General features: G+C 38.0%; 1 protein-coding gene across 8 annotated transcripts in view; it reads left to right on the forward strand.

Annotated features, from left to right (window-relative positions):
- HERC2 (HECT and RLD domain containing E3 ubiquitin protein ligase 2) overlaps nt 1-21989 on the forward strand; it is a 114882-nt gene extending 92893 nt beyond the window's left edge. For all 8 annotated transcript variants that reach the window (XM_065075189.1, XM_065075209.1, XM_065075198.1 and 5 more), the window contains 15 exons: nt 156-370; nt 1757-1934; nt 3583-3744; nt 4927-5018; nt 5906-6045; nt 7098-7285; nt 7949-8146; nt 10039-10122; nt 15355-15496; nt 16247-16441; nt 16544-16656; nt 17543-17733; nt 19534-19639; nt 20175-20387; nt 20985-21989. In XM_065075189.1, coding sequence (XP_064931261.1) covers nt 156-370; nt 1757-1934; nt 3583-3744; nt 4927-5018; nt 5906-6045; nt 7098-7285; nt 7949-8146; nt 10039-10122; nt 15355-15496; nt 16247-16441; nt 16544-16656; nt 17543-17733; nt 19534-19639; nt 20175-20387; nt 20985-21257 — 2490 coding nt within the window. In that variant the 3' untranslated portion in view covers nt 21258-21989. The remainder of the gene's footprint in view (nt 1-155; nt 371-1756; nt 1935-3582; nt 3745-4926; nt 5019-5905; nt 6046-7097; nt 7286-7948; nt 8147-10038; nt 10123-15354; nt 15497-16246; nt 16442-16543; nt 16657-17542; nt 17734-19533; nt 19640-20174; nt 20388-20984) is intronic.
- Nucleotides 21990-22553: the final 564 nt, after the last annotated feature.

Genomic DNA, 22553 nt, shown 5'->3' on the forward strand with positions numbered 1-22553 from the left:
CTTGTTTTCCAGAAGATGGTTTAGAGGTATGCAAGACTGTTTTTTCAAGCTTTCCTTTGACTGTATTCTAGCATACATCCATTAAGAATTCTTCTCTATAGGTCTAGTGAATGTTATTCAAGAGAAAAAACATAATGTTATTCTTCATTTTAAAGCTTTATGCCACTGGATATGGAGCAGGTGGTAGGCTTGGAATTGGAGGAACAGAATCAGTTTCTACTCCAACTTTACTGGAATCCATTCAACATGTGTTTATAAAGAAAGTTGCAGTGAACTCAGGAGGAAAGCACTGTTTGGCATTGTCTTCTGAGGGAGAAGTTTATTCTTGGGGTGAAGCAGAAGACGGTAAACTTGGTCATGGAAACAGAAGGTAAATAACACTTTGAAATACTGTTTTGAAAACCTATTAATGGATACTTATTATAGTTGCTATCTATTTGAAATGTTGTATGAGCACTGCCTACATGGAGAAATTACTGTCAAGTAGTGGTGTGGAAATATACATTTTTAAGTTGGAGAACCACAAAATATTTTTCAGATAAACAGTTACTCTGATTTCTGTAATCAGACTTTGTGTTCCAACGCATCTATGGATGCTGAAGTCCGGTGGCTTTCCTTTGGGATCTGTCTTGCACTTTAGGGAGCAGTACTGCTGTTCTGGTCCTGATCTCAATATGCATTGCTGCCTGTATTAAAGCAAAAGTTCTGTTGTGTTAAATATAACAGTATTTGGATCCAAAAAGAAAATGTCCATGCGGTGCAAGAGTGCATTTTATGCTGGGGGTCCTGGTGGACAACAGCATGACCATGAGCCAGCACTGTGCCCTTGTGGCCAGGAAGGCCAGTGGCATCCTGGGGTGTATTACAAGGGGGGTGGTTAGTAGATCGAGAGAGGTCATCCTTGCCCTCTATTCCGCCGTGGTGAGACCACATCTGGAATATTGTGTCCAGTTCTGGGCCCCTCAGTTCCAGAAGGACAGGGAACTGCTGGACAGGGTCCAGCATAGGGCAACGAAGATGATTAAGGGAGTGGAGCACCTCCCTTATGAAGAAAGGCTGAGGGAGGTGGGTCTCTTTAGTTTGGAGAAGAGGAGACTGAGGGGTGACCTCATTAATGTTTATAAATATATAAAGGGTGAGTGCCATGAGGATGGAGCCAGGCTCTTCTCGGTGACAACCAGTGATAGGACATGGGGTAATGGGATCAAGCTGGAACACAGGAGGTTCCACTTAAATATGAGAAAAAAACTTCTTCTCAGTGAGGGTGACAGAGCACTGGAACAGGCTGCCCAGGGAGGTTGTGGAGTCTCCTTCTCTGGAGACATTCAAAACCCGCCTGGACATGTTCCTGTGCGACCTCACTTAGGTGTTCCTGCTCCAGCAGGGGGATTGGACTAGGTGATCTTTTGAGGTCCCTTCCAATCCCAAACGTACTGTGATACTGTAAATTGGACTGATTTTTCCAGGGTAAATGCTTAGCTTTCACTAGATTTTAATGGAAGTGGTTTTGTAGTTTCAGCTTACCCATAATGCTGTAGTATAAAGTACGGTAAAATATTTCAAGCTTTTATAAACCTCTAAAACATTTCTAGATGACTAATTAAACATATATCTTTAGGATATTAAGCTGGAGCAAAAGCAAATACTCAGTTATTTTACGTGTCCTTGTAGTCATTTTAAAAACCTCTCTCCATAGATTAGTGAATGTGAATGGTCTGCTCTAAAAGTTTTGTCAAGGCAACTATTTTCTTTTCAGCCCTTGTGATCGTCCCCGTGTAATTGAATCTCTGAGAGGCATAGAAGTGGTTGATGTTGCGGCTGGGGGAGCCCACAGCGCCTGCATTACAGCTGCAGGAGACCTTTTCACATGGGGTAAGGGAAGATATGGACGCCTGGGGCATGGAGATAGTGAAGACCAGCTAAAACCTAAACTGGTAAGAAACCTTTGGAGTTTTATATAGCCTTTGTCCTGTTCTTCCCTTCTGATTCGCAACTTTTTGGATTTCTGCATGTTAAGAATGCAGCGGCAAAATGGTGGCATGTATTTGTAAGAAATGAACAGTTGCTTTAGAAAACAGGAATAGATTGGAGGAATAAAGTGAAAAGTGGAGCTGTAAAACTTTGCTGGAGGTCACTAAACTTTTTTTTAGGAATTTGTCTTGGTGAAGATTAACAGAAAACCCCAAGTCAAACACTCTACCTGCCAGGAAGTAAATTCCACCCCTTCACAAGAGTAGTTTGCACTGAAAAGTACCAAAGGAGCTCCTTGTCTCCTGGGTCCCCTCATTGTTCACGTTCTGGAAATATGAGTGATGACTGTGATAGTCACTTGCAAACTGCTGTAATTGTACTCTTAATTCCCATGATTGAACACCGAGATGTTGCTGAAGTATATAGTAACTTAGTAAGAGCTCCACCTAAGTAATTACAAGGCATTTAATTGCTATTTGCTAAAGGAATTTGAGTTAAGCAATTATCGATTAAGATAGCTGTTCCTATTTGATTCTTAAGTGGTAAATCTGAGAACCTGGACAGTACTGAATATGGCAAGAATCAGTGTACTGATTAGCTGACAAGTTGTAATTCAGACTGTTGTATTCCTGTCAACTAGACTGTAAGAGCCTAAAGTTAGAATAGTGCTCTTAAGAAAACTGCCTGGCCTTTCAAGTGAGAGCTCATTTTGCTAGCTGTTTTCTCTTGCTGAAAATACAGCAAAGATTACATTAGTTGAATCAAAATGAATGCTAGCTTGTTACTTTTATTTGTAGCTCTGTGCAAACATTAATTTTTTCAGTGCTTGAATTTGTGGGATGAAGGTATCGTACATTCTTAGTCAATTCTGGCACTCTGTCACCTGTCTCCAATTGTTCTTGTTCCCCTGCCTTCCAAAAAACAAGGCCTACCCATCTCTCCTATACATCTTTCCCCATTCCACGTTCTTAGTTAGTGTGAACATAGACAATCTGTAGATGAGTTGAAGTATGTGAAGTTCCATGGTGCTTTGAATGATGGATTGTGCAACCTGCAACCTATTTCAAGTAGGGGTGAGGATGTGGAGGGTGCAATACATGTGGGTCACCATCCTTTTACTTTATATATCCAAATCCTATACTTCATCACTAGATGGCAGCATTTCAAAAGATGTTGATTAAAATCATTTCATGATGCAAGTACTGGAAAATTGTAAACTAGTAGAAGAGCATTTGAAAATACGACTTTTTTTTTTTTTTCCTTACAGTATACAGTACTCACCCAGACAACCTGAAGTTATTTTAACACAATAGAGCCTTTGATAACCTTAGGTGTTTCATATGAATTGTTTTCCCTGACTTTTTAGGTAAAAAAAACTTAACTAGTTCACCAATTGAAAAGAACAATCCAGTATTTAAAATACATAGTTAGTTTTCATTTTTCTGATTTGAAAAGAACAAAGCCCTTTGACTTGGTTTTATTTGCTTGTTCCTGTGGTCTTTCGGACTTGTGGTTCCACTGAAGCATCTTGCCAGGTTGGGTTTGTCATCTTTTCTGAAACTGAATGACTGAGTCTTTTATTGTGAACAAAAATGGGCGATTTATTTACAGGTGGAAGCTCTCCAGGGCTACCGTGTGATTGACATAGCCTGTGGCAGTGGAGATGCACAGACGTTGTGCCTGACTGATGATGATACAGTCTGGTCCTGGGGTGATGGAGATTATGGAAAACTTGGGAGAGGAGGCAGTGACGGCTGTAAAGTACCAATGAAGGTATTTGAATGTAATTTTTTCATTGTTTTAGAAAACATGAGGTTGATGGAGAATGCTGAAGACGCATTTGTCAATATTTACAAACTTCTACCCGTCCTAGGACATCAGGATCCTTCTGATTTTTGTTGAGAAAGAACTTTTTAGGCTACAGTAGGTCTTCAAATCTTGTGCTGATACTTAAAGTTGCACTTGAAGGTTTTTTCTTCGGAGAACATTGCCAGTTCCAGCAGTATTTATCATTTTAATTTTAGTTCCTGTCAAAATGTTAGATTTTGCCAAGAAATCTTCATATTTCCATTCATTAATACATTTCCATAATACTGCTGAAGTCATACCTGAATTCCAGAATAGGGTATTGATTGATTGAAAAATAATCTTACTTTATATTAAACCTTTTGTGTGAATGCATGGTTGACCTGGAATTTCTTTATACGTTACAAATGAAATCCCATGGTTGACTTGGAAATTCTTCATATGTTACAAATGAAATCCATGTAGCCATCTAATTTGAATTACAGCACTTGTTATGAAGATGAACATTGTTTGTGTTTGGGAACTGTGTCACTGTGTATACGTATGCACAGTGGATTTTACATTCTTAGTCCAGAATCACACTTTATTACCTGGATACAAGTGTCCCAGTTCTGTTTCCAGGTGGATGAAGCCTATCCCAAATATCATGTTTTTTAATCACATGATGTAACACAATATGAAAATAGTTTGTTTGCATTTCATCGATCATCAGTCTCAGGATTGATGGTGAAGTGGCATAATGACCTGCACAGAATAAATAGGAAGATTGTACTGGAGGTTTAAGCATTTTTGCTGTGTTGGGAGAATCGTGTCCATGTCATACGAGCTAGGGATGATTGATGTTGAGTATTTGAAGACAGAGCCTTACCGCTTCTATTAAGGAACAACTCCTGAGTAGCTATTGACAAAACATATTAGAGGTGATCTTCAGCAGTTTGCCAAATCTGAGCTTCTTTTTAATGTTTTAAGTAGTAAATTGTAGAAAGATGAAAGGAGTAGTATTCTGCTAAATTATGTACGTACACATTTTAATTTATAAATACACATACAGACAAACACTTGCACATTATATTTTACTTCAGACAGTGCAGTCTATGAAACTAGAACCTCCTTAATTAACTTCGATTTCATTTGATATTATTTTCCTAGATTGATTCCCTCACAGGCCTTGGAGTGGTTAAAGTCGAATGTGGATCGCAATTTTCTGTGGCTCTTACAAAATCTGGAGCAGTATATACATGGCAAGTATTTCGTATTAGTTATTTTGGCAGTGTTAGATGTAACCTTGTCTACAACAGGCACTAGCAGTATACTGCCTTCACAGTTTTAAATTTCCCCACCATCAAAAGCTTCTTTGAATTCCTGTGTCTTGATTAGTAATAAAATCTGCTAGTTTGAGGAACATCTTGTAGTGCTATTTGAATGAAGAATTGAAGTATTTTGTCTTGGACACCTAAGCACAGAGTTGTCATTCCAGGCATTGACCGCTATAAGATGCAAAAGTTCCAAGGAGGTCAATAAAAGTATAAGCCTGAAGTGTCATCCAGGGTGGCAGATGATAGCATAAATAGCTTTCTCATATGTTAGCAAAATTGTGTGTAGCTTGTGGTGACTGTAGTCCGAGAATTTGATATAAGTTCATTGTTTTAATCTTCCTATGCCATTCCAAATTTTGTAGTTTAAACTACTAGACTGAAGTGTTTAAAAACACTAAAAATATCTTCCCAACATCCTTCTTCCCCCTTGTTTGCACGGCATTAGGGAGATCCCTGAACTCTACAAAGTTTCAGTGTCTGTGGTCAGTAAACGTACTGTTTTTGCAGATGAATGCTTGTAATACTTCACCATTTTAAGAGGAAAAAAGCAAACAACTCCATGCAAAAGTGGTAAAAGGACTGACACGGAATAAGTAGGGACAGCACACTGGAGGTTTAAGAACTTTCACTGTATCAGCAGAATCACATCCATGTCATACGAGCTAGCGATGTATAATGTTGAATATGTAGAGAATATTTTGGTATTGAACTGTTTATAAATACGTCTACAGGCCACATGTCATATGCAGTCTGTCATTCCATCTTTTCCACAATTAAAACACAGTTTTGCAATGTTTTACCTTCCTGTGCAGGGGCAAAGGAGATTATCATCGGCTAGGCCATGGATCTGATGACCATGTTAGAAGACCACGACAAGTGCAGGGACTGCAAGGAAAGAAAGTCATTGCTATTGCTACTGGGTCTTTGCACTGTGTTTGCTGCACTGAAGATGGTATAAAAATCAAATAATTTACGTAGTTCTCAGTACTGAATTAAGAAAAATGAAACTTTGTTTTATAGTCAGCTGTTGGTAGGTTGTCCTTACTAAAAAAGCTGATCCTCTTATATGCGAGGACATATTTTGTGTTTGCAGATGTTGCGTATTTCTTGAGCAGCGAGCATGTCATTGATTTAAAATGATCACATGAAACCAGCTGAAGGTTTTTAATTAATAAAAAAATAGAGACTTAAGTTTCATAAATGCTGATGGTCAAAGCAAAATACAGAACTCCCAAAGTAATTACAGATTGGTCAAGCAGTAGAATGAATGTATTTGGCTTTTTCTTTTTTACAGGGTCTTCTGATCCTGCTGAGGTGTTTAACTTGCTAAATGAATCACTGCATAAACAATATTGCTTCTTACTGAGCACGTTGAGAAGCTGAATATTCTTTGTAGCAGACTCCCACATTTGATTAACAAGTCTGCACAATAACTGAGTGTTTTATAGGTGCTATTGAAATTGGGTATAGCTGCAGATAATGAATGCTCAGAAGCGGGATTGCTATTTTAAAAGTATTTTCCAATTATCTTGCAGCAATAAGCAGCCATTTTAATGTCCTGTCTCGTAATACAGCCCATTACGGGATCTTTCTTATACAAAATGTCAAGCCTTTTCTAATTATTTTTTGTTTCAATATCAGCTTTTTTTGCTGTTAAACTATCAAATATAGGCTGGTTCTGGTGTACCTGTTATTCTTCTGATCCACCATTTCATTTCTTCCTGTGCTGGAAAAGAACTATTAAAGCTATACAAATTGTGAGGAAATAAATGCATCTTATCCTCGCTGCTCGACATAGACCATGGCTTAACTGTGTTGTTCAAGATTTATCTGCATTAGATAGTGGATTTCAGGATGGCTGTCAGTCCTAAAAATCTTGATTACCATCCAAGGCCTCCTTTGATTAAATGATTTATAAAACCTGATACAAAAAAAAAGGCTGGTGGGGGAGGCAAAAAGCGTCTCTCTTAGCTTCGGAACAATTAATTGTTTTTCTTGGTTTAGGGGAAGTGTATACGTGGGGAGATAATGACGAAGGGCAGCTTGGAGATGGAACAACTAACGCCATCCAGAGACCACGCTTGGTTGCAGCACTTCAGGGTAAAAAGATCAACAGAGTAGCATGTGGCTCAGCACATACTTTAGCTTGGTCAACCAGTAAACCTGCTAATGCTGGCAAGCTCCCTACACAGGTAATATTTCTGGCTTCTTGCATTCAGATTTTAAATATACTTAGTATGTGTATTGCTGATCTTTCCATAGACCTATTTCCTTTCTAAATCCCTGCATAAGCTCAGTGTGCTTTGATTTGGCTTTGAGTTACTTGTTTTACTTCCATATTTCCAAAGAAGGATTCCAGTTTTCTGAGGTGAGACTCACTCTTCATTCAGTGTTAATCCAATGCAGAACAGTAACTCAGTTTGCAAATTGGCAGGAATTTTAGTTCTGTATTCCAGCCATGAAAATTGTATGTCTTCCAAGGGAGTTCTTTATTGCTTGCTTTATGTTGAGAAGTTTAGTTTTTGAATATTTTTTCTTTCAGCCGTAGTGCCTGGGAGTAGTGATGATGGGATGTAAAATATGTCTGGTTATGAATAAAGAGATTTGTAAAATAAGGACTAGCAAGAGTAGTCTCATTGTCGTGTTTCTAATACTTGTTTTGGTTGAGATGGATGCTATTAGTATATTTTATAAACAGCTTAACTCCATTAATTAAGTTTTGACAGTGTGAGTAAGTAAATATCTGAATTTCTAATACAAATTTACCTACAAATCTCATAAATGGTTATTCTATTTAATAAAATAAAATATATAAGGATTCTAAATTGCATTTGGATATCATTGCCTTATTATAGGTTCCTATGGAGTACAATCATCTACAGGAAATTCCCATTATTTCATTGAGAAACAGGCTTCTGCTGCTGCATCACATTTCTGAACTCTTCTGTCCTTGCATTCCAATGTTTGATCTTGAAGGAAGACTTGATGAAACTGGCCAAGGACCCTCAATTGGTTTTGACACATTACGGGGAATTCTGATATCACAGGGAAAGGTATTTATCAGAATGTTTTAAGGGAATGATTTGTAGCTGTAAGTGAAATGTACTGTTTAAACTGTTTCTGAAGAAAATAGAGCCATATATCTCAATTTGTTTTGTAAGTTGTATATCAAATATTTGCATTCTGATTATGCAAACTTCTTTCTTTGTGAACATGTTATTTTTATTGTTTTCCTCAGTTCTTCATCATAGATTTGTTGTGTGTTCATCTTAAAATAACTGTATACTGTAAATCTTCAGTTTGTAGTATAGCTGAATTCTAGAGTCTTCAGTAGATGGTATCCTGGAAAAAAAAAAGATACATATGAAATGGTCATTATCTGCTTTTCCTATTTCAGTTGTTGTGATGAGGTGGTCTAAAGCTCTGTGCAGGTACAGACTTGTTTTAGACTGAGCTAAAAGCGAAGACAGAACACAGAGGAGTCCAATTTCAAATCAGTAAAGGAAGTGGATTTTTATAGTTTTAAGTAAATTCAGTCATAAGAAAATCCAGATAATTATAGTGCTTGAAGGCAACAACGCTTATTCAAAACTTCAGATGTGGGAAGCCTTTAAAAACCTGACTTGCCTTCAGTATGGTCATCAGTTTTGGATCTGAATTTTCTCACTGTCATAGTAACTTGTCTAACAAAAAATGATAACCTTATATAAACAGACAAAGTCTGCTGGGAGATATATTTGAAAAGAGAAGCAGTTAAGTTTCCCTCTGCAGTGCTGCTCTGTGTCCTTAAATGAGACACACGGCCTGTAACTAGGCTCCTTAGCATGTGTTGTCTCAAGGTCTCTTTCTGTAGACTCCAGTAAAATAGTTTAGTAGAGCAATTCAGCAGAATGCATGCTTCACAGACCAAGAGAAGACTGCACACTTTTCATCAAAACCTACACTGGAAAAAAAGGAAAGAGAAATCCTAGCTATTCTGTTCATTACACTTTTATATGTCAGCGTTATTAATAGGCAGTCTTTAGGTATATTAAGTATAGGAATGGGTGTGCAGGAGGCACATTTTGCATAATTAAGAGTCTGCATAACAGTTACAGAAAGGCTTCAGATATAAGACAAAATGTGATATCAGACATTTTATGTCAAAAGCATTCAGCAGAGACACCAGAAGTTGCGATGCCATATTCATATCTAGGCATTTAAGTCAGGCTTACCTTCAGGGATTACAAAGACTTAAAAATCTTTTTAAAGCTTGCTTGAAACTGACCGTGTAACATTTGATCCAAACATTTAGTGGGAGAACCTCAGACACTTAAATTTGCATGAAAAGTCTTATTTTTTAGTTTATTTTTATTTGTTTATTCATGGCCTTCCATAGTAAGATAGTCTCATCTTTGGCTTTTTTGATTGTTTTTCGCTGACAGTAATTATTCTCCATATACATATATTATTCTGGTATAAATTAATTTATACCTATGCTCAGTGGCATGTTGGTCGCTTAGTGATAACTGAATCTGGGTGCAGTACAACATTTCAAGCCCTGATTTTGGGTGATTCAGGAGAGGCTTTCTTTACTTTTTTAGTATCCCATCTGTTTCAGAGTTGGGTTGTATTAGCACAAATAACATGATCCTTAACTAACGCCTCACAGCTTTATCTTCTGTTGGTTTTGTTTATTTTTAGTATTTCAAAAGTATTTGATGCTTATTTCCGTTTCTTCTAAAGAAAGGCTCAGAAGTGTTATGCCTTTTATAGTGTTTAGTGATATACTCAGAAGGAGATTGCTGAAGGATAGTATTGCAGGATCAGTTTCTCTATTCTGCTGAAGAGTCTTTCTTTTCCTTATTTGAACTAAGTATGTATTTTATCTGTGAAATATGTGCGGCTTTCTTATTTGCTTGCGGTTTTGTCACTATCTGGATTTTTTTGTATTTTTCTTTTTTAGGAGGCAGCTTTCAGAAAAGTTGTGCAAGCGACTATGGTGAGAGATCGTCAGCACGGGCCAGTTGTAGAGCTCAACAGAATACAGGTACTTAAGCTCAAGTTTTGATTTTACTATCTGTATGTTTAGTACACAGTCCTATACATTTGTCGAGTCCCTTTATGTTTCAGCTGTTTGGTATCTGAGTACTGAAGAGTTGGATTTTTATGAGAGAATCAAACAATGAAGAAGTGAATGCAGAAAGCGCTGCTCATTTTCTCTTCAGTATATTTTCATCCACACTGTAGTTGTTCGGGGGATGTGGGTCACTTATATTGAGTGAATGATGTAGACTCTAATGAGCAAAGTATGTCCTGTTTGACAAAAGACCACATTTTCAAAACTTGCTACATTAGATAACTTGAGAGTAGTGATTCTGATGCCTTTCTTACCTTTCCAAATGGTCACATGAATTATTCAGCTGTTGCTTTCCTAACAGAGCACATGAAGGAAAAGCAAAAAGGCAAGGAAAAAAAAGTCCTTGAATGTAGCTAAAAATCAGGCTGATGAGGTCTTGTCCTTTACTGGTCGTCACATGTGGTCATATTGATCGCAGAACTGTTTGATACAAAAAGGGTTTTTTCCTTACATTGATGTTAGAAGATGTGATGTTGTGCCTCAGGCCGGATATGTCTTTTTCCATAGAATAGTAAATGATTGTTTCCCTTTAAATGGACTGAAGCCTGGTCTTACAGAGTTCTCATGCATTTATTTCCTTTAGTGGTGGTTTTCTTTCTTTATTGTAAAAAGTAAGAAAACCTACTCTTTCTAAGGCTAGAATGGAGAAATTGTGAAAATGCTGACTAATTAGTAAACAGAAGGACATCCTGTTGTGGCTGGACCCTGTTTCTTCTTCTTTGCAATCTCCTATGGGCACTTAACATTTCTTGTGGTAATGTTAGGTCTTTGGGGAGAGCTTACAGCAGGCTTCCAGCAGTCAAAGGAAGCTGGAAAGGGACTTTTTACAAGGTGTGTAGTGATAGGACAGGGGGTAATGGCTTTAGACTGAAAGAGGGTAGATTTAGATTAGATCTAAAGAAGAAATTCTTCACCATGCAGATGGTGAGGCTGCCCAGAGAAGCTGTGGATGCCCAAAATCCCTGGTAGTTTTCAGGGCCAGGCTGGACGGGGCTTTTGAGCAACCTGGTCTGGTGAAAGGTGCCCCTGCCAATAGCAGGGGATTTGGGACTAGCAGATCTTTAAGGTCCCTTCCAACCCAAACCATTCCATGACTCTCTGATTAAAATGTGTTGCTTTAGTTTATTACTTGAGAAGTTGAACCTGAAGAGAGTGCCACAGGTTTTCTCGTTAGTTTTTGTGTGTGTGTGTGAATTCAGAAAGTCCAATAAAATAGTGCAAGTATTTAACTTTAGAGCAGGGAACTAGTGAATAGGTTTGGGGCTCATTTCCTGGTGTCTTCCTCTTCCTGTTGAGTTAATTAATTAAGATAGGCTTTTTCTTGTATTCCTGTTCTTTACTTAAATCCGTTTTGAAATCTAGAAAAGAACTGGTAGCTGCAGGGCTTCCCTTCTTCATAGCTTCTGGGGAAAATGAAGTATTGCTGTAACACAAGTCAGTCCTAGGTTTAGCTAAGTGAAGGCTGCAAAAGACCAAATTCTTAATCTGGCCTGATTACACAGTACCAAGTATGGGTTCTAATTTCTTCAGTTAGCTTTTGCAGAGAACGAAAGTGTGGGCTCTTAGACTGTTCAATCCTTTATAATATTTAACTGAAGAATCAAAGCTGCTTTACATAGTCTCAAACAGCTAATTGTCAATGTTAAGAACTTAAATCTTATTTGCAGTTGAGTTTAACTGCAGCTAGGCTTTACGATCCCTTTGCTTTCAGAAGATTCTTCTTACAGTTTACATATTATATGGTGCAGTCATTTCAGTTTATCTTCCTTGTAAGATAAAAACTCATCTGTTTATTTCGTAAAGTTGTTTTCCAGATACTGATTTGTTTTTAAAAATATTTCCTCAGATTAACTTTTTGTTCAGTGGTTTATTTGGAAGTACCAGGACTGGACATAACAGCTGTCTAACTTGTGGTGTAAAAGCAAGCCAAACATCACTCCTTTGTCCTATGGTCAAGTTTTACATGAACCAGATTCCTGTAGAGTAGATCACATTCACCTTCCAAGCTACTTGGCCCTGGATCTTTTCTGTTGGGAGCCTTGTGATAGGAGGACACGGTAGTTTTATGTAATTTTCTAGCTCAAGGTGTGTGAAATACACACCTAAATGGCTGTAACTGCAGCTAAGCCAAGTGCCAGCCTGGTATTCCTATAGCATAAAATTGAGGGTAGACATTTTATGGTTTAAGGTGTTGTATGAGGACAAGCTCGAATGCACTGAGATAGTTTGGGACACTGCTGGAGGTCTCTGTAGGGCAGAAGAAAGCAAATTTAATGAAGTTTTTATCCATATTACTTGGGCCTTGTTCTGGAAAGGTGTGATGGAAGCAGTTGAAGACTGACCCAGAAAGTGAACTAACAGTGACATGTCTGGTCTCCAGTGGTCAAGTTTACTTACTGACCCTCTTACTAGCAGGTCAGATTTACCTAGTACTTTAATACCAGTGTAGCTCATGTGGTGTCAAATGGACAGGGTGTTATGACCTATAGGCAAACACATTCATGCTGTTAAATTGTATCTTGCCTTTGGATGAAAGAGATTATCACAACAATTGAAAGGAATTTCTTCCCCTTAAAAGGGAAATAAATTCCAGTTATCAAGGAGAATGTCTGCTTTCAGAATGTAGTATTGCAAAGAATCTCCTGGTTCAATGATCTCTACTGTCATGAGGGGACTGGCCTGCTCATGGATGTACAAAATACCACTTTAAGAACCGTTTCTTCCTCCTCACTAGGGCTCCTTATTAAATGTGGGTTACAGAAATCTTACTAGCATGATGATTAAAAATTATCTGATCTTAAAGTAGGCACAGCATATCAATGAATTAATTATTTGCTCTTTTGTGAGTCTTATACTTCAGTTTAAGTAACATTCTCCTTCCTGGTTATTGTCTTCTGCCTTACCAAATGTGCTTTTAAAGAACACTCATTTTATGACAGCCTTCATTTTCCTACACTGATCAGGCAGAGCTGTCTTTGTCTGCTTGTATAGAATAGTCTTTCTTTAATCTTCAATTTTTTATACGATATTTTTTTGGTAGCATTTCAGTTTGAGCATAGATACCTGAAACCTTCATGGTACGAGTGAGACTGTGCCTGAGCTCTTGTAACTATCAGACTGATACTTCTCTGCCTCTTCTGGAGATTCATTTAATGGCATATCCTTGAACTGTGTTTGTTTTCTTCATGGATCTGTATTCTAGGTACATATTTCTGTGTACATATTTCTCTTTCCTAGCTGATTCCAGCTAATAAGCTGTCAGTGTTTTGTAAACTTCTTTATTAGGCTCTGAGTACATGGCTTTATTTACTGCATTTCTCCCAGGTTTTGGTGAGCTGGGGAGAGTTCCCACAGGATTGCCAGTGTTTCAGTGGGTCCTCTCAGGCTGCTTGAGACAAAGTTTTGTTCTTCAGATTCAGAGGAAGAACTTAACTTCTGGTCTTTCTTACTTCAACATGCTTTAACCAGATGACAGATTGACTTGAGTGCCTCTGCCCCTTTGTTGCAATGGTTCTGCTCCCAGTAAGTGATTATTCACTGAGGCAAGTTCTTGGACTCAATTAATCCACAATTTGCTGTATGCTGCTTTTGAGCAACTGCATTTCTCCCTGGTCCAAGAAAAATTGGTTTTCCAGAAGGTGATATTTTCTGATGGCAGACTGTTTTATGAAAATCCTTCTTGGGCTCTAATCAACATATTAACTTGTTTAATGCTAGAAAGTTATCAGCAAGAAGGCTGGAAGTGTGTTTTGAAAACTTGAAATGCTGTGTTTGATAAGGCGTGTATTTAATGAGGGTTATATCTGACCCCATTCAGTAAAATAGGTTTCACGAAATAAATACTTACTGTGTCTCTAAAGGGGATGATTCGTAAACATGAACAACAGCTGTGCTGTAGACATGTACAATAAAACATGAAAACATCTGTGGTGGATTGTGGCCTAAAAACATTTGTATGATTTTTTTTTTTTGCCGTTTTTCAGTGAAGTGTTTTATTCTTTGCTAATGACCTAATACATTTTAATATGGGCATCTGTCTTTGTCAGCAAGCAACATATTAAGGTACTGGCAGAAATACCAATAATCTTTCATGGGACATTGCTTTGTTTCCAGTCAGATTGTAACCATTCCTGCATCTGAATGTTCAGATTACATGAAAATTCCGTGTTGCTAGTAAATAAATACTAAATTAAACGCGTAATAGCAAATGTGCATGCCATCCTATTCAGTTCAGGCAGGATTGCTTGCATTTTTACTGTCACTTGATTAATTTGTGTTTTAGGTCTGGGGTTTGAAAAAAGAGTGAATTAACTACTGCTTTCACAGACCTTCTAATCATAGTTTCCTCTTTTTAAGAGAAGACTGAGTGGTTTCTCAACTTAGAAATTTCTGGGCATCCAAATTTCCAGCAGGTCAAAAGAGGTGAACCTTCCCCTCAGCTCAGCGCTGGTGAGGCCACACATGGAATACTGCCTAGTTCTGGGTTACTCAGTACAAGAGAGACATGGACATACTGGAGAGGGTCCAGTGAAGGGCCTGGAGAAGGGAAAGCTCAAGGGGCACCTCACTAATGTATATTTTTGCAGTGGGCACAAATAGAAACACAGAAGGTTTCCTCTGACCATTGGGAAACGCTTTTCCACTGTGAGGGTGACCCAGCACTGGCACAGGTTGGCCAGGGAGATTGTGGAGTCTCCATCCATGGTTATACTCAAAAGCTGTCTGAACGTGGTCCTGGGCAGCTGTCTCTAGGTGGCCTTGCTTGAACCGGGCGGTTAGACCAGATGACCTCCAGAGGTGCCTTCGGACCTCACCCATCATGTGATTACGAAATAATTCTGGGTTCCTAATAGCCTGAGATTTAAAGTGCTTTCATCCTCCTAGAGAGGATTGGAATATGTGATAGGAGTCTGTGATATCTATAGAGACGGATATTACATAGTACTGAAAAATACTGTAATTTGAAATTTGGTTCTATCTCTGTATCTGTCACGTACACGCAAGATATACTCTCGACCTCTGCAAATGTTGCACTAAACACATTAGTATTTTATAAACTTTGATCTTATTGTCTGATCTGCACACCGATGCCACCTGAAATATATTTTTTACAGTGACTTCTATAATGTGCTTACTCAATAGGTAAAACGCTCTAGGAGCAAAGGAGGACTGGCTGGGCCTGATGGGACAAAGTCAGTGTTTGGACAGATGTGTGCTAAAATGAGTTCCTTCAGCCCTGACAGCCTTCTGCTTCCTCATCGTGTTTGGAAAGTCAAGTTTGTTGGTAAGCAGATTCTCCACCCCAACATGTTTCACACTTAACTTTACAATTTTCTTCAGATTTACTTTTTTGGAGTACCTGAAGGAAGGAGGGCATATAGAAAAACAATGTATGTGTGTAGGCAGAGGAAGGTGCTTAAAATGTCAGGTAGTAGAAAAGCCCTTTAAAATGAATTTTTAAAAAACCTCAAGATTAGTGGAAATGTGTCTGTCTGCAAATACCAGGGGCAACTCTTTTGCTTACAACAAACATTCTGCAAAACCTAAACCTGTTTTTCAGCTGTCCAGACTGGTAAGTAATCCTGGCTAGCTGGTGTTACTGATAGGGCTATTTTTACAATTCATGTATTACTTTGAGCTTTTTTTGGATTGAAGAGCCATTCTATCTACTGTATTCAAGCTATAAAGAAATGTATCTACTTTAAAATGTCACTTAGGAATCACGGTGCTTTGACTTTCTGCCTGTATTGTATTTTGATTGGTGTATACCACAAAAATGTTAGTTATACTCTGGCAAAATAGCATTTTTGACACTGTGATATGTTCCATCATCTTCTGAATAATACAGTTCACAATGAACTGGTTAAATATAAAGTAAAACATGAAGGGTTTTCATATGACAGATGTGACAGCGTAGCTTTTAGTAAACTGCTGTTTACTCCGTCATCCCTGTGGAAGGAAATACATTTTATTTCAATACTTCATTTATTTTTGGAAGAGCATTTAACTTGGAGCCTTTTTTTTCTTCTTCAAGGTGAATCTGTGGATGATTGCGGTGGAGGTTATAGTGAATCAATAGCAGAAATGTGTGAGGAACTTCAGAATGGGCTGACCCCTCTGTTAATTGTGACACCAAATGGACGAGATGAATCTGGAGCAAACAGAGATTGTTTCCTATTAAATCCTGCTGCCAAGTCACTCTTGCATATGAACATGTTTCGTTTTCTTGGTAATTTCTCAGCAGCATTTTGACATTCTGCTTTCGTTACACGATCAGAATATTTGGAATCTAACAAAAAGAAATTTAAAAATATTATGTTTAAACTTACAGGTGTACTTTTGGGCATTGCTATCCGGACTGGCAGCCCTCTGAGCCTCAACCTGGCTGAGCCAGTATGGAAACAGCTTGCAGGAATGAATTTAACAATTGCTGATCTCAGTGAGGTAGGCACGAAGTTTCTGAGTAGGATATAACTTACAGAAGACACGAAGACTATAGCATAACCTTTTCTGCAGTGATTGGCTTCCCTGGTTTCTATATACTTGTATTTTGACTGGCCTCTTCAATTTTGAGCTTGTGTATAAGGATGACTTCTACCGCCTGTTAAAACCGTAAATTTTAGTCATTCAAAAGTAGTTAAATAAGCTGTTTGAATTCTAGAGCATTCTCAAACCTTCCCATGGGTTAAACTAGACAAATGTTTGTGGTTGAACTCCTACTTTCCAGGAGACCTTTTTGTAGCTGTTACTGTGTGTTGTGCCAAGATGCAGTAACTGATGGGGTGCACACACCTACACTGTTTTGAAGGAAAAGAAAATGAGTTCAAAATACTACTGAAAATAGTTTGTGCCCACATACCGAGCACCGCAGATTTCTTTTTACTGAGCTCAGTAAATGTGGAGGAAGAGGTTTTCATTACAGAGAAGAGCTTCTTCTCACATACTATCATGTAGAAATGTAGTTACTGTAAGGACATTGAGTTATTTTCTTGTCAGTAAGGGGGTTCCTTTTGTACTGAAACCACCACTTTGTAGACGTTATTATGTTTTTAAACTCTAAATCCATTTTCTTATATAATACAGTTTCTTGCAAATGCTCCCGATAAGGATTGAGATCGAGAACACATGCACCCTCTCACATCCCAGCATAATGAAATTTTGTGTAGAATACTAAGATATCTTATGGCTTTGAAATTCAGTTGGGTGGATTATAGTCAGACATTTGACAGTGCTTTTGGTAGATGACACATGATGCACTGCTTTTGGAATGCAAGAGACGCTGTTGTATAGTGCTAGTAAACTGATTTTACCTCGGGCTTGTTTTCAAAAGGTTGATAAAGATTTTATTCCTGGGCTTATGTACATTCGAGACAATGAAGCTACTTCAGAAGAGTTTGAAGCTATGAGCCTCCCATTCACGGTGCCTAATGCAAGTGGTCAGGATATTCAGTTGAGCTCCAAGTACACCCATATTACACTGGATAATAGAGCCGAATACGTGAGGATGGCAATAAACTACAGGTTTGTTGAATAAGTCATTCAAATTACTGACACGAATAAGCATTTTCTTTTACAAATATGTGAAAGGTTTTGAACAACGTACTGCCTCAATCTCCTATGTGTAAGTATTTTAAAATTTTCATGTGATTACAGTGTTGATTTTCTGATTTCTTTTAATCTCTTCAAAGAGAAAAGATTAAACTTAATTTTTGGGAAACAAACTAGCAGGTATGGCTCTAGATTTTAATAGCTGTCCTGACAGAGCAGTTTTGGCAGCCAGTTTAACAGGTGGAGAAATGCCCTGTTTGTGTAGTTCTTCCTATGCGATAAAGAAGTAAGCCTGATCATTTAGTTCTTTGTGGAGAGACCTTAGATGTATTATAGTACTACTGCTCCCACAGTTGTCCATGTCAGCAGTCGCAATCAAGAGCAGTCCCAGACGAATTCTTATTATATTCTGTCCTGGTTTCAGCTGGGATAGAGTTAAGTTGGAACACACAAACCAAAGTGTTCGGTGCCTGAACACAATAAAATAGGTCTGACACCTGTGTGCAGGCAAGCAGATTCACCCACAGGTGCCCAAAGCTGAACATTGCACTGAAATCAATGGGAAATAGTTGTTCAGTATTGAGAAGACAGGCCTTTGGTTGCTTAAATACCTAGGTAACTAATCTAGACACATACATCTCAGAAGGAACCGTATGTTATATGAAGCAGTGAGCCTAGTGCCTCTTGAACTATAGAAATTTAGATAATTTGGACAAAAAAGTGATTCATAGTTGTTTTATTCTTTCTGCCATGGATAAATGTTTTAGAAGGTGCTTGGGCAAGACTGTATCATATCCAGCATATACTTGTGTCTTAGTTTGTAGTTACAGTGTCTGCCAACAACTACTTGAATTACAGTCGGTGGTGGTGGTTTGGTTTTTCTGGGTGTTTTGTTTGTTTTGTATAAATGGTTATGAACCCATACTTAAACCTATTTTTGACAGCAAAAATTTCATATGAAATGGATAAATGGTATGTCTATATAAAATGTTACATTCCTTTGAAGAAATTGTTTTGTTCCCTCACCAGTTCTGGCCATCCTCAAAGGACATGAGCAATTCTAAAGCATTTTACAGTTAAAAGTGCTTTGGGAGAAACATTTAAATGGTTAGATTAGGTATCAAGTTTTTTTTAGTTATAGGAAGCCCTTGAGATAAAAATCAGCACCTGAAGAGAATACATGTGAAAAAGTGGATGCATAAGACTAAGTTTGTCCTGACATCTTTGTTTATTTTGGCGGTGACTAGCCTGAGGACAGGACTTGTCAATTATACGAATCTTTGCTCTGGAGAGCTTTGTAAAACATCTCAGAAATTATTTGACAGGGAAGAAGATGCAAAACACAAATCAGGGGTGGCAGCAGAAGCAGCAAAGTGTTAGACTTATCTGTGTCTGTCTTGAAATACAGTAACTCCTGTCCTCAGATACCATGTTTTATTTCAGGCCCCCCCTCCTCCCCTTTTTTTTTACCATAATGTCTGTCTAGTGTTGGGAACGTATTGGTTTGTTCTTGCCAGGCACAGCACAGGAATAATACTAGAAATAAAATATCCTAAACATTGGGAGGCATCTCTCCCTACTGAGCTGGCTGTGCAATTGCTGTAGAAACTGTATAAGTCAAGTATCTTGTGTGATAAATTTTTATTAATGTTCCTTGGCACATAGCTGGGGACTTCAGGAGAATTGCTTAGAGTTTCCTTGATATTACAGTAATTGCTAGAAATAATTGCTAGAAATGGCCTTCATAGAAACTCTGAAAATTTGTCTCTGCAGACTTCATGAGTTTGATGAACAAGTTGCAGCAGTTCGTGAGGGGATGGCCCGTGTTGTTCCAGTCCCTCTGCTCTCACTCTTCACAGGATATGAACTGGAAACTATGGTATCAGTTTCTGTTTTGCTACCTCTGTCAAACTGACTTGGAGTGAGACTCTGCACTCCCATCTTATAATACAAAACTCACGTTAAATACTATTTACAGTGCTCGCTCTGTGATCGCAAACGTTTTGTCCAAAGAAATACTAGCAAATGTTTAATTGCCCCCTTGGTGTTAGTAAGGTTATTTTGATATAGCTGAGCAATGATGTAATTAATTATTTCTGGATGAAACAAACAAAGCCAAAAAAACTCCTACAAAACAGGGACATAGGAGGTGAATTGGAGATATTCATCACAAGTAAAATGTTTAATTCTTTGTTATTCAGGAACATGAAAGAAGGTTCACTATTGTTCCCCGATGGGAAGATATATATTTAGTATTATTGTAATAGAAGACTGTGCACAGCACTTGAAATACTTGAATGTTCATTTTGTCAGTGTAAAAGCTGATTAAATATTTTATCGGAATGGAGGGAACAAATTGCCTGTAATTGACTTGATCAGACTTCTGTAGCCTATCACTGTGTTTTATTTTTCAGGTATGTGGAAGCCCAGATATTCCACTTCACCTTCTGAAATCTGTAGCAACTTACAAAGGCATTGAGCCAACTGCTTCCTTGATACAGTGGTTCTGGGAAGTGATGGAGTCCTTCTCCAACACAGAGCGGTCGCTCTTCCTGCGGTTTGTGTGGGGCAGAACGAGGCTGCCCAGGACGATCGCAGACTTCAGAGGGAGGGACTTTGTTATTCAGGTGAGGGCTGGGGCACTTCTATTTTAGAAATCTGGTAGTGGAGAAGGAGTAGCATGATATAACAAGAGAACAGCTGAGTTCATTAGACTGTTTGTGCAACATTACATTGTAGATTCAACAGCGCAACAGAGACCTGGAATGTGTTTTTTAAATATTTTTCTCTCTTGATTTGGGCGAGTGGATATTCATTTCATTTCATTTCCCAGCCATTTGCTTCTCTGGATTTTGGTTGTTTTCTACTGTCAGTCATCCACTGTTTTTGCTGGCATTTGTTAAGCATTTTGCTCAGTAATCATTTCAGCTAAATTAAAAAACCACAATCTTCAAATCATGTGTTGATATTTGCTGAAGTAACACGATGGTTTTTTAGATTGTTCCCAACCCAATTTGTAGTCAAAGAAGTTCACATGTGTCTGTTTTTATCTATTTACTTAGTGTAGGGAAAATGCATTTGGTCTTTCCCTTGTGCCTTTAAGAAACTTCAACATTGGAATGACAAATCTAGCATGCTGTTAAAAAATGTCTCAAGTATTATTCTGATATTTATTCGTAGTTTGGACAGTGAATGAAAAATACGATGCTTTTTGCTTTCAACAGGTATTGGATAAATACAATCCTCCAGACCACTTCCTTCCTGAGTCATACACTTGCTTCTTTCTCCTGAAGCTGCCCCGGTATTCCTGTAAGCAAGTGCTAGAGGAAAAACTGAAGTACGCCATTCACTTCTGCAAGTCTATAGACACTGACGATTATGCCCGGATAGCGCTGACAGGGGAGCCAGCGGCTGATGACAGCAGTGATGATTCTGATAATGAAGATGCAGATTCTTTTGCTTCAGATTCTACGCAGGACTACTTAACAGGACATTAAAAAAACAATAGAAGGGATGGTTGTCACAAGCACTGAGGCAAAAAGCCAAAATGACAATGAAGCCAAGGACAGTTTAGGTTTCAGAATACAGAGAATATAGAGGATGGTAATCTCCTCAACATGGGGAAAGCCTGTTTGCTACTCACAGTAGGAATTAAGGGTTACAGCTTAAACCATCGTCTTAGAATAAATGGCACAGTGTATGGGCATTTAACATTTATTTTAAGAGCTGAAAGTGGCCCCCCATAATGCTGCACTACATTTAGAACCTTTGTGTTTACTGAAGTGTTGTAAATGTTTATATAAATATGGTAGTGCAGCATCCAAAAGGCAGTGAAACCTTTTAAATTGTGGGTGCAATAGATTTTTTTTCATATTAAGTGTTGTGTTCTGTGCATCTTCTTGATTGTATATTGGAAATACTGTGCAACCACTGAATAGTATTATAAATATTTCAATTAACTTTACTAGAAGTTTGTTAAAAATTTTTGAACATTGAATTAACATTATTCCTTGAAATTCTTCTCTAGATAATAAAAATGGCCAATAGTTTCACCTCCACCCCTGGTTTGTATATTTTAGCTTCCGCATTATTTATCTCAAATTTGATACCTTTCTGTGAACAGCGTCAAAATTCTTATCATGGAAAGTGTACTGTATATAATTTGTGCCATGTAAATGCAAAAGTTATAATTTCCCTCTGAATAAAAGTTCTACCACAGAAGAAAAGAATGTAGTTTTTAGTGGTAATGCAGCTGTTATATGGGATGAACATTGCAATGGCTCTACTGAGAAATGTTTCTGCAATTTTCACATCTTGACCAAATGTTGCTTTTGCTGCTCCACCAATATGTAGCTGTGGTAAGTGTGTCGCCATAGGCAGAACATGAGCTGTAGTAAACTTGGAGCAAGTCTACACAACATGTGAATGGTGGCGATTAGGTACACCTTTTTTATGCAGTTGTTCCTAATGTTACTATTGTCAGTAATGGTAAATTTGTTCTTGGATACCTGGGAAAAAAATGGCTTTTGAGGGACAGATGTTTTCAGGTACCTGAATGTGAGTAGAAGAATGTGATGACACCTGTACAATGTATTGTCTCTGAGAAAAATAGATCATTTTACAAGGCTTCATCATGGAACTGTGTGTCCAGAGTAGCCTGTTTGAATAACTCACTGAGATGAGTGGCATTCAGGCAGATGTTACGTGTCAACCACACAGTGTATGCATTAGTTTTTCAAAGTAGGAAAATAAGATCTGTTTGTGCCAAGGCACTAATATTTTATTTTAAAATC

This window comes from Columba livia, chromosome 1 (genome assembly GCF_036013475.1).
Source record: "Columba livia isolate bColLiv1 breed racing homer chromosome 1, bColLiv1.pat.W.v2, whole genome shotgun sequence".
In the NCBI taxonomy this organism is placed as follows: Eukaryota; Metazoa; Chordata; class Aves; order Columbiformes; family Columbidae; genus Columba; species Columba livia.